Source organism: Drosophila kikkawai, chromosome 2R, assembly GCF_030179895.1.
Source record: "Drosophila kikkawai strain 14028-0561.14 chromosome 2R, DkikHiC1v2, whole genome shotgun sequence".
NCBI lineage: Eukaryota > Metazoa > Arthropoda > Insecta > Diptera > Drosophilidae > Drosophila > Drosophila kikkawai.
The window spans coordinates 7,398,306-7,415,287 of NC_091729.1; the positions used below are offsets into that span (position 1 = coordinate 7,398,306).

Below are 16,982 nucleotides of genomic sequence, written 5' to 3' on the forward strand. Positions count from 1 at the left end.
TACTTGGCCACTATGGCCATGCATCTTGTGAAATGATGGCAGGCATGAACGACATTTTGTTTAAAACCAGAAAAAGACACCGAAAAGGGCAGAGGACCACGCCCGCGGAATTGGCGAGGATCGGTGCTGCAAAGCTGTAAAGATTAGAACGAAATAATCACAGATTCGACGCCCGGCAAGTGGAGTGGGGGTGTTGTTACCCAAAACGATTCCTGCCGCGTCCTGTTCACCCGGCTCTTCAGCGAAGCAGCAAGGCCTACTTTTTCAAGGTAACTATTGTTCACATCTCAATAGTTTTTAAAGCATTTCTTATATATATAATATATATGTTAAGTATGTCTTAATTGAAGCTTGTTCTCAAGTATTTAATCAACACGAGTATTTATCATTTGCTTTATAATTTAATTGTGCAAAAAAGATTGCTTAAGTTCTGCTATTAACACGACTGCAGTACACTCCCTAAGACGACATATTTTATTAAGACCCCTATGTTTTGTTCTTATCCTTCCAGGATGCAAAAACCAAATCGGAATCCTTGAAAGACTTAGGCTTGCAGGCTGATAGATTGCGGAATAGAGTACAAGACGAGTCCCTTAACCCGAAACACACACAAGCCCTTATCAGGGCTGCCACACGCCTAGGCAAAGAGTTATGTAATTGGAAAAGAGAGAGAACATTGTGATCAAATAAAAATACCGTTTTTATGGAATTAACAAAAACTCGAGATTCTCATTATTTTCTTTCCGGGAGGAACTTATATTTATTGTGCTTTCTTTCGGGGTCTCTCAGCGATTTCCCTTTGTCCTGGCTTAGCGGTGCCCGAAAGATATGAGGAGAGCATGTCGCCAAAGTCCGGTATGTCCTTTATTTTCGGGAACGGCATGTTGTCCAACTCCTTCTTGGCCTCTGGATCACTGATTATCTTCGGTAGAATCAACATGAAAAGCATCGGCACCAGCATAGAAAGAACCAAAGGATTCAGAAGGATATCCATTAGGCGCCATTGCTCCCGAAGACGAAAATAGTTTCGCCGAAAAAGTGGCTGCAGGCGCAGTGGATATGGCACCTGGTTGATCACTGATGGCTGGGTGTAGCTGACCTTGCGAGCGCGGTATTTTCCCTTTCCGTTGATCTCCACCTTCACGGGCTCGAAGTAAAAGTCCGGATGGTGCACCTCCAGAATGTGACTTCCGTTCGGCACACTACTTATTGTGAAGCGTCCGTCCAATCGCACGAATCCCTTGAACTGGCCATTATTGATCGATAGTGCTACATCCCGCATATCTAATTTCTGGCTTAGCGGCTTATGCGGTCTTAGGATGACTCCATTAATGTTGTAAAGAGCTTGATCAGATGCCACAGTATCCTGCGAGTCCAAATCTTGGAACGCCGAGGCGCTATTCATACACAATATAGATAGCAGAACCACAATAATTTTAAACATTTTTGTTTTCAGAAGTTAACTTTTGCCTTGAATGCCTAGATATACTGACTGCAGTCTGGCCTTTAAACTTAAAATTGAATATTAAAGCAAGGAGATGTATTTTAAATTATAACAAGAAAGGAAGCTAACTTTGGAGCGGCAAAGTTTGTATACCCTAGCAGTATGCAGTTATAAATATACGCTGAAAAAAAGTAAAGCCAACTTTAACTTATCTATAACCTATTGTATTTAAAGTTTTACTTAGACAAGCTGGATTATGCTTTATATAATATTTTATTCTACATGTCCGATCGTTCCTATGGCAGCTATAAGATACACTCGTCCGATTTTCATAAAATTAAAACCGAAATTCTACACTAACACAAAATGGTGATATCTCAAAATAGATGAAAATATGTTGAAAAACAACGAAGTTATAATGTTTTTAAAAATTGTCCTATCGTTCCTATATGGTAAAGTCGTCCAATCCGTTCCATTCCAACATATATAGTAGTGAGAATATTCACAAGACTAAATTCAAAGTTTAATTCTGATAGCTTAAAAACTGAGAGACTAGTTTGAGTAGAAACGGACAGACGGACATATGTAGATAGATCGACTCTGCTGTTGACACTATTATAAGCTCGGAAATGAATCCTTAACTGTCCTGCAAGTTTCTAAAATTATAATACCCTGCAAGGGTATACCAATACTGGTGTGTTTACAATATTATTATTTAGTCTTCCAAAATCATACGCTCATGAAATGCCGACGGCAATTGCGCTTGGTCTGCAGTGCGGTGATCATGGTGCAGTGCCAAGAATTCCAGCAATTGAAGCTGGTTTAATGTGACTCATCGCGACTGAAAGGTCGGCGTCGGAAGCCCTTCTTCATCCGCCGCTCCCAGAGACTTCCCCCTAGGCTTCTTCTCTGTGGAGTCGTGACTTAAGCGACTTTTGTTGGATCATCGGATGCAGCATTTGGCGGTACGTATGTGGAGACACTGTGGCCAAAACTCCCAGATTGTAGAGACCCAAAAAGCCTGCCAAGAAGCTGCCACAAATTTGCACTTTTGATGAACGTTTTCGGCTTCTGTGCGCTGGATTCACTGCAGAAACATGTGCAATAATTTTCAATGTAGCAATTTTCGCAAGTAGCTCGAGAGGCCTCAACAAGTGCTCAGCCATTTACCAATATAATTTCAGTCTGTCGAAAGGATCGCGCGCGTCGCAGGGCACCTTAGTGCCGTCATTATGGCAATTTCGTGTTCATCGTTTGATTTAGCGCCATCGCACCGGGTCCGGGCCCGGGCCCGTCTGTAGCCAGTTGTTTGTATTTAAATTAACCCGCCGCCGGATCGCTTTGCCCCCGATCCGCGTCGTCAAGGCAGCCATTAAACAGAGTCGCTGTTTAGATATTGCCTCCGCGCTCCGTTGACAGGCGCATGCGCATGAAAATATAAATTATGGTTAGCGACTACTCGCTGCCCATATGGATCACACCGCGATCTAGATCGGCGGGATGCGAGCGGAGCACATCTGGGCAATGCCGATGCAGATTAAGTTGCAGGGAGTCCAGTCAAAATTATCATTGACTTGAGAAAAAACAGCGTTGGATGGCGTTAGATGGAATTTATGAAAGCGATTTAGGAATGATACTTTAGTCTCATTCAAAATTAAGATCGATGAGAGAGGGAAAACTTGATCAGGCAATGTTAATAAGAAGAAACATAAATGAGACTAGATCGAATCGTCTGCTTAAGCTTAAAAATAATTAACAAATTGCTTGCATTTATGTAGATATATATTATATAATTAAAATATTATTTCCTCTTACTTTAAAATATAAAAAAACCTTTAAACTTGTGATAATATATTAAATTATTTGTATACTTCCAGCTACAGTATGAGTATCAGCCTTAGCTTCAGTTTCGCTAAAACTTTTAATAAAAATACTCATAACTGGGCAATAGCTCCGATTTTTGTGTTTAAGAGGTATTATAAATATAGTAATCATATTACATATAACAGAAAACTATTTTACCACACATTAAAGTACATTTCCCATGAAAAAAGAAAACAAATTAAAAGTAACATTAAAGCAGAGTGTTTTAGTAATTCTCAAGTCTGAATTCTGGATATTATATGATCATTTCTATTAATATTTAAATTTCATAATCATTATGATGCCTACGCATTTTGAACCAAAGCACTGCTATAAAATAAAAGTAAGAAAGCTTATAATAATAATGATAATAAACTATTTCCAATGCCCTAATAATCATCAATGTTTTCTGTGGATATCTTCGATCCAACTAAAAGTCCAGGTCAGTGCACGTTTTGTCTTATAAATGTTCTATAAATAATACTAATCTAATCTAACAAAAAGAACGAGAAAAATGATCAATAGCGATCAAAAACAAAGTATAAATCAATCACGGGAATTGATAGCTAATGACTGATTTACAATGCAAGACTCATGTCTGCGTCGTAAATTCCGCCAACGCAATCATCATCATCATCATCATCACCGTTCTTGTCGCTATCAGAAGGAAGAGTTTGGCATGACACTGAGCGGGCTTATCCCTATCGCTATAGCGCTATATGATGGCTATATGGCTCCGTATTCACCTGTTCGCCGAGCTTTTAATAATAAAACAATTTGAGCGATTGCAAGATAATCGTTTAATGACTTCGCCGCCGATAAGGCACAGAGATTTACTATTTCGATTGCGATCGCTGAGCCTTATCAGCGCGGCAGGATTGCCATCTGCAGTAAATCACGGCGAACGTGCCAAGCTCTCAAGCAATACCCTCGAATAATGTATGCTACGTTGGCCTGAAGACGACCCTTCATAACTGATTTGCTAGGAATCGAGAAACGTTTTTGGCTTTGGCTTTGGCTTGTTTTTTATGACCAACAACATGATATTCCACAAAATCGAGGCCCGCTGACGGCCATAAATTTCAACGAACCCACCTTTGTGTTTTATGCGGAAAAGGAAAGGGAAAAGGGAAACTTTTAAATATTCATGCGTGATATTTGTCGCAGCGACAGGATCGCCTTCAGATCCAACGATCGATTGTTTCTTCCCAAAGCCGAAACCAGACCAGCGACAGCATCCTCGGACCGATATCAGTCGTCAGGCAGAACAATTGTTTAGGAGCCAGCAAAACAATGGGTCATTTAGGACGGACTCTACGTATGCTCTGCCCCACCTCCGCTTAACTCAAAGCCGAAACGTTGCCCATCCTGACAGCCAACAAGCCCTGCACGATCCTCGAATCCGTGGCGAATTCCTCCTCCCGGAGGATCGGGGGTGTTGTCCTTGTGAGTGATTTATTTAGTTTGTATCAATTCTTGAAATTATTGGCCCCCAAATGCAAAATTGTTTCGGTTCAGATCGTGATGACGTCTACCTGCATATCTTAACACATTTCGGTATTCCCTGAAAGATCATTTCACAGAAGGTCTGGGATCTGAAATTTGTATGCAAATTGCGCTTGAGCTTGATTTAATGTGAGGCGGTTTTGACGGACTTTTGAGTATGTCAATTATTTGAAGGGATTGTGGGAGATTATAATGATTTCTAGGTATAAATTTCTATAGTATTTGTAACTGAAGTATGAAAGTATTATTAGATAGATAGATTGCACATACAACACACATTTACATAATGATATTTTATTATTCCTCTGTAAATGAATCCCTGTTTCTCAACCATATGAGGCCCACTTCTAATCACTTACAAAAGATTTATTATAATTTGCTTAGAAATACCTTAAGTAAAGCGAGCTGTAGTAAATGCTATTGGCCAAATATTCCGGCCATTTGGGCCCAGAAATGGACGGGAGCATTGACGGTGATGAGGCAGCCAGACGGCAAACAAGATGGAGTGGAGCTGAAATCGTGTGCAAGAGTGTGTGGACTGAGCGCTTTTTTAAACAAGTTCAGGATGCAAACAATGGATCATTATCCCCGGACTGGGACCGAAAAAAAGAGGAAAGAAAACGAAGATGAGAGCGAATCAGATACAATCGAGCGCAATCGCCACGGCATTCCCAAAGGTTACACCGGGGAGACGCAAGGTGCCACAGGTCCAGGCCAGCCCGTCGAATCCCATCGAATCCCATCTCATCCAGTGATCCCGAGCAAGCGAGACGACCAGCCGGTGCGACAGAGAGAAAAGGCCTCGCTGGCGATGGCTCTTGTTGTTTATTGATTACACGCTTTTTGGGGAATGCGCGATGCATTGGGCCACGGTGGGTTGCAACTCGCCAGCGACTCGCGACTCTTGGCCATAATGGTGCGGATGCCAGCGGCTGCAACATGCGCCTGTCATGCGATCGCCGCCAAGAACATAACATCCATTACATAGCCATCGACCAGAGCGGTCCAGCCATGGAGATGAAGCAGGGGTAAACAGGGGTCCGTGGCTCAGATCGAGACGGCCGGGCCCGAAACATCGGACTTGCTGTACGAAGGACAGAGGAGCACTGGGGCTATCGCTGGGGCAAGAGCAATATGAAATTCAATGCCACATTTGCTGCAAGAACTAGAAAGAAGTACGGAAAGGCTTGAGCTGCTGCGCTGTGGCAATGTTACAGAACATCGAATTCTCTATTAGACAAGTCTAGAGACTAGCTGGTTTTAATAAATAATTATATGTATAATAATATTTTGTCAAAAATAAATGTTTGAGTATAATTATTCGAACAATTTTATTAGAAAGTCATAATTCAAAATCCATATTAATAAGTTAAGTCAATTTTTGGTCTTGAATTATTCCGCTGTCTGAGGAAACTAACAATTAACAATGTTTAAAATTAGCTTATAAATAAATTTAGGGTCTTTATATCCTAAATAAATAATTCAAGTCGTCGAAGTACTTGTATTTTGTATTTTCTTTAGAAGAAACCAATTATATTTCAAGTTCAAATAGTTCTTTTATTCTTATCTTTTAAAATTATTATCATTTTCAGATATATCTGATGTGCTATTCGAGAGATCTTCACATACCCTTTCCGTTTAGTCTAGATTTTAAAGGATAAACGCTGCACTGCTCCATAAAGTTATATTCTTGCTTCTGGCAGCAGCAGCTGCTGATGCTGATGTTGCGGTTGCAGTTGCAGTTGCAGTTACTGCTGGCTTTTTCTATGTGGAATTTCAGCGTCCGCCTCCTTTGCATTTAAATACAAAATATCAAAATTAGCATTTGTAACAATGGCGAATTGGCCGGAAAATAATGGAACTGACCTGGCCAACGATGATCATGGCCGCGGCATCTCGGTATTGGCATCGCTGTCACCGCCGCTGCAGTTCCCACTTTTGCTCGTAAATCAGCCATTGGGCGAGGGAGGAGTCAGACCAGGGGCCCGGGAGCAGGGGTACCCAGGAATCAGCGCCATTTGGGGCGTGCAGAAGGCTACGACTGTGCACCAAATTCCCCACTGCACCCTGGTCGATCGGGGCCGGAGCGTAGCCAGCGAAAATGTGTGATGTCGCCTACGATGATGGCAACAACATTTACAACGGGAGCAGCTACAGGTCGTCCGGCGACAGATCTTGGCCATTGGCAACCGGCTAAAGGCCAATCCGGACCGTGACTACAACCACTGACATTAAGGCCCAGACGGCGATCAGCAATCGAATATCGATTCGCGCAAAGTCTCGCCATATTTGTAAGAGAGGCAGCGTCGATCTAGACAGCATACATACTTTGGAGCCTGGGCTTGCTAAGATTACATTTAAAGAATTCTGAACATTATCAACTTTTCTTTTAAGCAGTTATTTTTGTACAAAGAAAAATCCAGACTTTATGCTATAGACACATTGTTATTTGTTTGTATAATACGCTTTTTTACTTTGTTAATCTTCAAGTAATTTAATAATCGAGCTAAAGTAATTCAAGCTAAGACAAAAATAAGCAATTAGTCATTACTTCTGCCTGAAAATAATCTATAAATATTGGCATTATAAGCTGACAATTTACGGTCGCCCGATCGATAGCTTGATCTGGGGTTAGGCACACATAGTACACTTGGGAGTCCCGGGACCCTCGGGCGGGCAAAGAAGTCCATTTGAGGCGGCTGCATATGGACTAACCGTTATGATTTCCACTGGCGCTCAAGCATTTTGCACTTCATTTAATTTATATGGCAAACAAGTGGGGGCCAAGATGAGAAAGCGGCAGAGGATGGAGGGTGCATGGGGAGGTGGGGGCGCCACATCAGGCGCACTGGCCGTTGGGGCGTGGCAGCCGCAGCAACCGCCTCCAAGGCTGCTGCTGCTTGGTATCAGTTTCATGGAACTATGGTCACGATTTGGCAATAATGTTGCTTAAATACGCTCGCCACTCGGACTGAAACGTCCACTCCAACTGCGGCTGCGACTCCAGCTCCAGCTCCGACTCCGTCTGCGGGCGAGGGAGGTGGGTGGGCAGTGGCGGGTACAGTGGGACCCAGCTGGCTGGAAGCACCAATTGTAAAACATTCGACGGCAAGATTTGTTTGCGGGATAAAAATAAAATTGTTCATTTAAAGTAGCTGCTTCTGTGTTGGCTTTTTTTGCCTCTCTGCCGAGTGGGCTGCTGCATATTTCGTTCGATCTCTCGCCGCCTCCAAATTGGCTTTGTTTATGGGATCGGGATCGGGATCGTTCTTATCGTAGACCGCTGGGACCTGCGGGTTAATTTCTTGGCGCTACTTAATTTTCGGCTATTCTGTGGACTCGAGCTGCAGCCGAATGCTTATCAATCCGAATTTGATTTGGTCGCCACGATTAGATGTTTATGCTGCTCCTACGCTTGTTCGATATAGGCCGAAACATGCATTGAATGTTGTCTTTTTGCGAGTGTCACGATCCGGAGGAGTTGTCGATACGCTCGACTGGCGATCGATGCGATAGCGGAACCGGGGACAGATGGAAAATTGCCCAGAGAAAGGCATTTACATTCATTACAAATTGGTGAATGCGCTTTGCGATTTAGTTGTATACACGGATTGAAATTGTCTCTGGCATGCGGCGAATAAATATCTACGACAAGATACTACCGCTTTTATTAGCTGCAGGTGCAGCTTAAAGTACAATTAAACAGATTTTGTATCCTTTCAGGATGTGTAAAAACTCCAATGGGTGATTATATTACTTGATGCGTAACGAGTATTCATTTAAGTTCTGTTAAAGTTTGGTTCATTCACATATATTATTCTTTATTTTGTCAAAGTAATACTTGATGTTCAATGTAATAGTTATAAAACCCTGATATGTATTCATTATATTGCACTACCTTAAATTGCCTTGGGATCAGACATTGAGGTACCCCATCCGGGACGGCCCAACTTCCGCAGGGAGACCTCCAGGAGACCGGATGAAAAAGTAGCTGAATGAAAAAGGAATCAGAATGGAATAGCCAAAAACTGGCTTCATTCTGTCGTCCAGGTTCCACCTTCCAGGCCGGCGACAGTCGAAGGCCGGAGCTGCCAAAAAGCAATTCGTATGTGTGTGTGTGTGGCGGATTGCTTGAGAACCGCAGGAGGCAGTTTTCCAAAACGGAAAACCATGCCGAACCCAGGCGAACCGCAGCGAAGTGAAGCGAGAGAAAAACGAATTTTTCGTCTATTTCGATGGCAATAATTCAAAATATGAAGACGGCTCGATAGTCATAAATCTGTCAAAAATCCATTTCTTTCATTTTACCCCCGAAAACAGCTACAGCTACAGCTACGCCTGGCGTTTCCTTTGCCTCGATTGTGTGTGCTGCTGCCTGCTAAGCGTATCTTTCAGATACACAAGCTGGCACTTCAAAAACGAGCAGAGAGCACCGAAAATGAAATACTGTCCGCTTGTCGCCGTCTCCTTGGGTTCTGTTTTCAAGAGATCCACTCGAGTCGGCAGCCATTCGCTCCTCTGCTCCCCTCTCCTGCCGCTTTTTCGGAAATAGCAAGACCAGACATCAAGCCAAGCCAATCCAATCCAATCCCATCCAATCCCATCCAACTCGAGCTACGGCGCAACTGAAACGAAAGTGAAGCAGAGTATCTGGTAAGATGCTCGTTTGCTCACTTCACTCCCTGGGTCTCGGCCCCCTTCTGCTCTTTCTCAACCCCAAACAAGATTGAGATGATGGAAAGCAGCCATCGCACCATATTTCAGTCAATTAGAACTGTCATAATTCATTCTTCGGAGTTATTTAGTTTTTGCTCTGCTGCAGCTCTAGCTGCTCGCTTCGCTCCTATGTATGTACAACGCCACGGACAATTTATGTCTGCTCCGCATGATGAGTTCCAGAAAATTCAACAATCTTCCATGTTTCTCAACCCCGAAAAATACACAGGGAAAATGTTTTTTAAATGGCAATATTGTATAAACACATATGCTGGTTCACTCTTTGTGCGCATCGAAATTGGTGTGCCGCATAATTATCCATAAAAGTTTAACAAATTGGTTGGAATTGAAGAATTATAAGGGAACTCTAAGTTGCAGTGTATTTTAATAGCTAATAATAATTAATAACATTTGTTCTATCTAAAATTAATAACTAAATTTAGATTCGAATTGAGTCTATAGTTTAAAAGTGTATCTTTTGGGCCTTAAAATAGTCCAGTAACTGTACGCTGGTTTCCAATGGAAACTGGTGGATTCAACTTTAAGAACACTACAAAATGATGTTGTTATTAGAAACTTACAAATACCTTTCTCCTCAATACACCACAAATATTTCGCTGATTGCCTTAAGCTGTGACTGGATTACTCCTTTCACGTTGCGTACTATTTTATACGTCACTTTGATTATGCTCATAATAAGTTAATATTCAGCATATTATGTGGCGCAAAACCACATGGCTCTTCAATAACCATTAATCCGTTTTTGTGCTCGAAGCTCTCCTTCTCCACTTTCCGCGCGGCAACAAGAACTGGCTATCGAAATTGATGCCGCCAATTAACAGGCGTTGAAACACATTTCGACCAAATTGCATAAGCCTCGGGAGGCAGCATAAACTGCTGGGAGCGGAGAGGATTTCGGCGGGAGTTGAATACCCCTCAGTCACGGGCTTCCATATCGGAGCCACGCACATATCGGCACTCAAACAAAACATCCGACACAGCCAGCCCGATGTTGATTACGACATAAAAATCTAACAGAGGGACCCAGGTCCTGGCCACCCCCACGGCTCGCTGGCCTGGGTCAACAGTTTTTGATTACCTCTCGCTGTGCGAGCGAGCGCGAGAATTATTCCTAAAAACAAATACAAATTAATTTGAGTGGATTTCAGCGCCACCAGCGCCACCCACACGCATATCCTTTTAGTCCTTTTTGCAGTGCATTTTATGCGTTGCGCCAGCTAATGGTCAACGCTTTATGTCGACGCTGACGCTGATGATTGTCCTGCAATTTGTGTCCTCACTGCACTGGTCTGGCCAGGATTTGCGGGTTGGGGGGCCAGAGTGGCCGCGGAGAGCAGTACTGTGCGTTCGTGCTGGAAATTGCCGCTCTTATTGCCTTTTTCGAAAAATTATTTCGCGTTAATGGCAATTACCACTTATGTCCTGGCTGCGCTGCTGCTGATCCTGCCGCGCTTCCTCGTCTTCGTCGCCCGCACAAATGCAATTCGAAATTATTTTTAAACAAATGATTTTCAGTTAATTTATGTTAAGTGTAGTTAAGTGAAAATTGTGTTTGAAAATTAGCAAAGCGCGGGGCGTGGTTTATGTGGCAACTCAAATAGCCTTCTCTTGATATCATTTGCCAGATGTGAGGAAGTTAAATAATCAGACTAATTCTGCACTAAATGTGATAAATATTTTGATAAAGAATTTTAGGAAGTGTCACTAATAATACGATTTTTCTTTTAGTTTTCCTGGTCTTAGAAACAATCTACATTGTGCACTGTGAACCTATAGGTCTATAGATTTAAAATTTTTGATCCCTAGACTGAGATTATAATGAATATAAAGAAAACGAGAAATCAAATTCGATTAGCGCAATAAGCGATCAGTAAATCATACTAATACTTAACTTAAAATGGCATCGCAATATTTCTGAGAAGTTACGATTTCAAAATTCTTATATTGGGAAGAAGTTAAAACAGATTTTTAAAAAATTAGAAAAGTATACTGTTCATTTTTGATAAAAAAGATAGGAACATCAACATCATAACCTTAAGTTTAGAAAAAGCACAAAACTACTTGGACAACAAACAGCATCACAACTAGAAGCAACACTAATAAATCTAGCCAGCTTGGATCAACAACAAAACACACCCTAAACTAAAGAAATAAAAACAACAAATGTGGAATGAACAAAGGCAAATGCAACAGCAGCAGCAAAGCGCAGCAGAAATGGCTAGCAACAATGGCAAAAAGCAGCAAAACAAGAAGAAAACCCTGCTAAAACATCATGTGTAGGGATTTTTATACACGGTACTTGTGGAGTTCAGGGGTATACCTGATTTGATGTATGACATAAATGCAAATAATTTATACGAACCCATATATGTGTATACATTTTAACAGCATCAGCAGCCGAAATGATCTGGTCGTTTACGGTTAGAGTATGAAGCATAGATCTTGCAGAGATTTTACTCACAAATTACATACATAAAATTAAATACAAACGTAATATTTTACTGATGAAGAACTTACACTACTCGAAATATTAAGACAAAATTGCTTACAATATTGTATAGTAAAGTTACAATAGTATTGAGTAACTTTGCAGTATATACAGATACTTACAGTCTAGTGGATTACGGTAAGAGCAAAACACACGAATCTTTCAGAGAGTTCAGATCAAGAAAGTACATACATAAAACTTTACCATTAAAATAATGTTACTACTCGAAATAGTTAATTATGTAAATTATTTTATGGTCAACTTACAGTACTGATGGGTAACTTTGTAGCTAGATACTTTACGGAATTTATTATTTTTCAAAAGGAATAAAAAATTCTTTAATACTGTAATACAGTCTCTTCTACTGATACATAAGAGGTATCAAAACTTCGAGTCACCCGGCTATACCATTCTTTCTTATTGTTATTGCTGCTGTATGGAATCTTCGGCTGCTGCTTCTTCTGTTTTTTCTGCTTTTTCTTCTCTTCTGCTTGGCTCTTTTTGATGGACAGAACAATGGAAAAAGGGGTGGAATCGTTGAGCCAACTCACACAGATACGCGAGGCGCTCTGTGCGTGTGTGTGAGATATGAAATTCGATTTGCATTTTACGAGGCACACGCAGAAAGAGAGAACCATAGATGGAGCGGGATGGGAAGAGGGAGAAACACACAACGCAAGGCAGAATCGACAAAAATGTCGACCGAGGGCAACATAAAAGTTGATGGATTCTTCTTCAACGCTTCCAATGTGCTACAGTGGGTGGGAGCAGGTCGGGGGGGTGCCTCACACACAGGGGGTTGGGCGGTTCAGTTCGTTCCTCTGAAGGACTTGTGCCAAGGCAAGGAATCAATGGGAAGAGAAAGAGAAACGCTTTTTTCGATTCCTTGGGATTTTACAGCTGGAACAGCAGGCGACCGATGAATGGGAACGGAAACTGGGTAAGATGGTGTCAGACATTGTTGAAGCTGTCAAACTGTACTCACGTCTACTGCGGTGTTGTTGAAGCTGCCAAAGTGTCAACACTATTTCAGTATTTCAGTTGTTCAGATGCGGTTTTATATTTGTAAAATCTCATGGTGGCCATCTTCGGTATATTTAATCAACTGTGTTGGGTCTATAAACAATTTTTCTATATTTTTTTTTCTTGTTCGAGTAATATTTATTATAATAAACTCGTATTCGAGTACTATTTCAATTTAATTTCAATCGTTTTGGACTCTTATTCATTTTAATAAGCGACCCTTCTTCGAGTAATATTTTAATCAAAATTAACCAATTTCAAAAAATCAACTTAAATGAAAATAATTTTTATTATGTTATTAAGCTTTGCTTTAGCATTAAGGAACTTTACAGATATTTTTAATAGTACTGTTTAATGTATGAGTATGAATTAATAACATGTAATTGCGAATATTTTATTTATAAACAAAGTATACTTTGAATTATATTTTTCACTTTCCAAAATTTTACAAATCACGCCTAAACTGTGCAAGAAGTACCGTTTAAAAGAATCAATTTCAATCACCTGGATGATACATTTTCTATTTCATTAAATTTTGTTATTTTCTTGTTATTTGTTATTGTTCATGAACAAATTTTGAGAGCATTTATCAGTCATTTTCAAGTCGCGCATAATATGAAACTATTTTAAATTATTTGAACGACTTATAAAAGACTCATCTAGGGAGATTATTGTAAAAATGATCGTTCAGATGCTGGCTGGGTTTTGATCAGAAAGTGAACTCGAAAAATACAAAAATTTGATCAGAAATTTCATAAAATGCTGGTTGGGAGAAGGACAAGATTATCTCCAAAATATTGACTCTTCTCTGTTTAGCTTGCAGAGGCAAGGCAGAGAATTGCAGTAACCCGCGAAAAAATGTCGTTCCTGAAGCACCCAAAACTTTATATATGAAAGTCCGAATTATAAATTCTTTCCTGATCTTTACAGCTTGAGTAATCAGTGTCTTCTGAAACATTGAGGATCCATAAAACATTATATGTCTGTCAATTCTTCTTGGGTTCTTTTCATATCCAGTATGTTACAGTGTCATTATTTATGTAGACTGAAAGAACCGAATGGGCCCCAGCAGGTGCACCTAGAGCCTTGGCCCCAATTGTCTCCTTGCCGATGCTGGCACTTTGCTGTGCACTCTTTCCACTCGCTTAGTGCTTGGCTTCTGCGGACTGTGTGTGTGTATAGGTGCCCCAACCTGCTCTCTCCGTCGCACTCTCGGGCGCCGTCCCTTTCTGGCTGAGCTGCGAGCCAGGGTTTTGTTCGGGCGCATTGAGCTGTCAACTTCATGTCTCAGCATTTCGTTTTCGCTTGTCTTGTTGTTAGTTGCTGCCATTCTGCTGCTGCTGTTGTTGCTGTTGCTGCTGTTGGTGCTGCGACTGCTGCTGTTGCCGGCTTGGTTGCTGATGGAATCTGGCCAGCGCACAGCAGTCAAGTCAACTACCAATCAGGTCGGTTGCTGCCTTCTTTTGGCCAAAAGGATTTCACGTGCAGCTCGCACACACAAAATGGCAGACATCTTGCTCGGCTCGCTGCAACCTGTATCTCTGCATCTTTGTATCTGGGTATCTCCGAGTGCCTGGGTATCTAGGGTGCATCTTCGGGCCCCTGCGCTTCCTCTCACTTGAATATGCACTTTTTCAAAAGTGTTCGGCAAGTGAAAAACCATCGGCGCTAAGTGGCTGAGCGGAAGAAAACGAGCGGAGGGGGTGAACCATGATATGATTTAATTAGGAGTTTCCACGCGCAATTAATCTTATGCCTTTTTTTTCAGGCAGCCTCCTCGCTGCGGATGCAGCACTCGAGAGCCACGACAAGTCAATGCTTCGGACGGGGTCACCGTTTATGCGCACAAAGAAAACGTGATTAAGAAGAAAGCCCCCAGAAGGGTAGAAAAAATAAATTCATAATATATGTAACTATTTATGAATGTCTTCATAAATTTAATTGTATTGAATTTCTGCTTATACATCTGAAGGACGATGTTGTGACTTATAATTATTACATAATTAATAATACATAATTAATTATAATTAAAAAGAAATAATAATTAATAACTCAAATCTAAGTAAGACCTAGAAACCAAATTTAAGGCAAATCAATTTCTTTAATTTGAAGATCTACCAACTTTTAGCTGACTTTCCATTTTAAATGAATTTTTCAATATCCAAAATGTAAGCATTCAGAACATACTCGTTCGTTGTGTCAATGCTTACGGCTATGTCACGATCGTGTCCCGCATAAACGACCTTCGACACTTTCCCCTTCGGCGAGAATTTTCCTACCTGTTTCTGCTTCATTGAGTGAGCCACTCAAGCGACTTTTTACCGTCACTATTGCTAGCTCCTTCCCTCGCGCCTCGTCTCGCTCCCTCCCACTACACAGACATCTGACAATTCAATTATTCAAAAGAGAAAAGAGAGGAGACCCCGAGGAGTCCTGAGCCGAACACATGTTCGATCGACCTTTTCCTTTCCTGGCTCTTCAGGGCGACATTTTGTGAGATTAATGCGCCAATTGTTGCCTTCATCATTTCATTTCCATTTCCCATTTTTCCCACTGTCTCTCTTCTTCTCTCTCCGCCCGCGCGCTCATCGTTCGATAATAATGCAATTACAATTTGAAAAATGACGTCTGACAGTTTCGGATTTGTTATGGTATTTATCAAAGTCGTCTCCGTCCGCGCCATATGCATGTGCAGGCCCTGAAGATGAAGATGGAGATGAAGATGGAGGTGAGCATAGAGGTGCGGTGGAGGCGAAGGTGCCCCGAACCGGAGAGTCCCTGTGGAACTTGCAACTTGCCGCCGCAAGGGGCAGAGAAAAAATTAACTTGTCACTGCCATCGCAGGTAAATCAGTTTCTTCTGGCTGAAGGATTTCCATTTGTATCTGGCATCCCGGGCCATCTTCGCGCCCAAGGTTAACTCCGATATCGAGATCCTACAAAAGTCTTATTAATAGCTCTATTAATTCAGCGATAAAAGGGAGACATCTCTGTTGGTTCTCCCTGAAGTTGTTGCTGGCCCTTTGAAAAGGATGGGAATCGGACGAAGTGGCTCCACACATGACAAATGGAAGTGCCAGAATATGCTGTCTTCGAGAGTAAGGTTCCCAAGTGGACTGTTTAAACTTATTTCAAGCCAGAAATCGGGATGCAGAGTACTATACTATAGTGGACCCGGTTCTATTCAAATCAAAATGTAAATAATTTATGGAGTTTATTATTTTTAATTCACTTTTAATATTTATAAAAATTCGGTTTTCCTATAATAGTTTATGCTAAAATCTTAATCAATAAAATGCTATTCATTTTAAACGAAGTAATGATTAGGATATAGAAGTTTATACCCGGTACTCATAGGTACAATTCAGTATTTGCAATACCATGGGTGTTGCCCAACATTTACCTGTCAAAACATTGCTTATTTTGGGTGGTCCGCAATATGCTCCAACATTTATATTCACTTGTCATAATTTTCGTCTGCATTCATATATATTTAATTTAGGTTTTTCATACATTTTAGCATGTTCCAAGTTCCTTTTAATATCAACAAAATGCTTGGCTTACAGTCAGGCACACTTGACTTGTGCTCTTCTACTTGTTTTATTTTAGCCGTTTAAAAAAACGTAAAGGTGAATGTAAAACTCATTTAACAAGTACCAATACGGGAAAATATTGAAGTTTTAGTATAAATACCCATATATTATTTTCCATTAATTTCCTAGAAAACTTATGTTTATTTTATTTGCACAAACACTAAGTGATGTAAAACAGGAAAATGCTGAAAACCAAAAAGTGACCGGAATGGACTGAAACAATGCAATAACGGCAAAAAACTCACATAAAATGCAAAAGAGATAGTCGCATCCACAATGGCAGAATCATCTAAAAATCTGTGACGCAATAAAATAGAATTAATGGAACC

At 41.0% G+C, this 16,982-nt stretch overlaps 1 protein-coding gene across 1 annotated transcript; it reads right to left on the bottom strand.

The window, feature by feature from the left end:
* Positions 1–760: 760 nt before the first annotated feature.
* On the bottom strand, positions 761–1,405 carry LOC108081842 (ER membrane protein complex subunit 7 homolog). The gene has a single exon (XM_017177083.1). It carries the CDS (start codon positions 1,403–1,405, stop codon positions 761–763), a length of 645 nt encoding a protein of 214 aa, XP_017032572.1.
* Between the last annotated feature and the right edge of the window lie 15,577 nt (positions 1,406–16,982).

Bases quoted from the DNA above. Each gene is read 5' to 3' on its own strand.
- LOC108081842 (XM_017177083.1), bottom strand. From the start codon at position 1,405: ATGAATAGCGCCTCGGCGTTCCAAGATTTGGACTCGCAGGATACTGTG.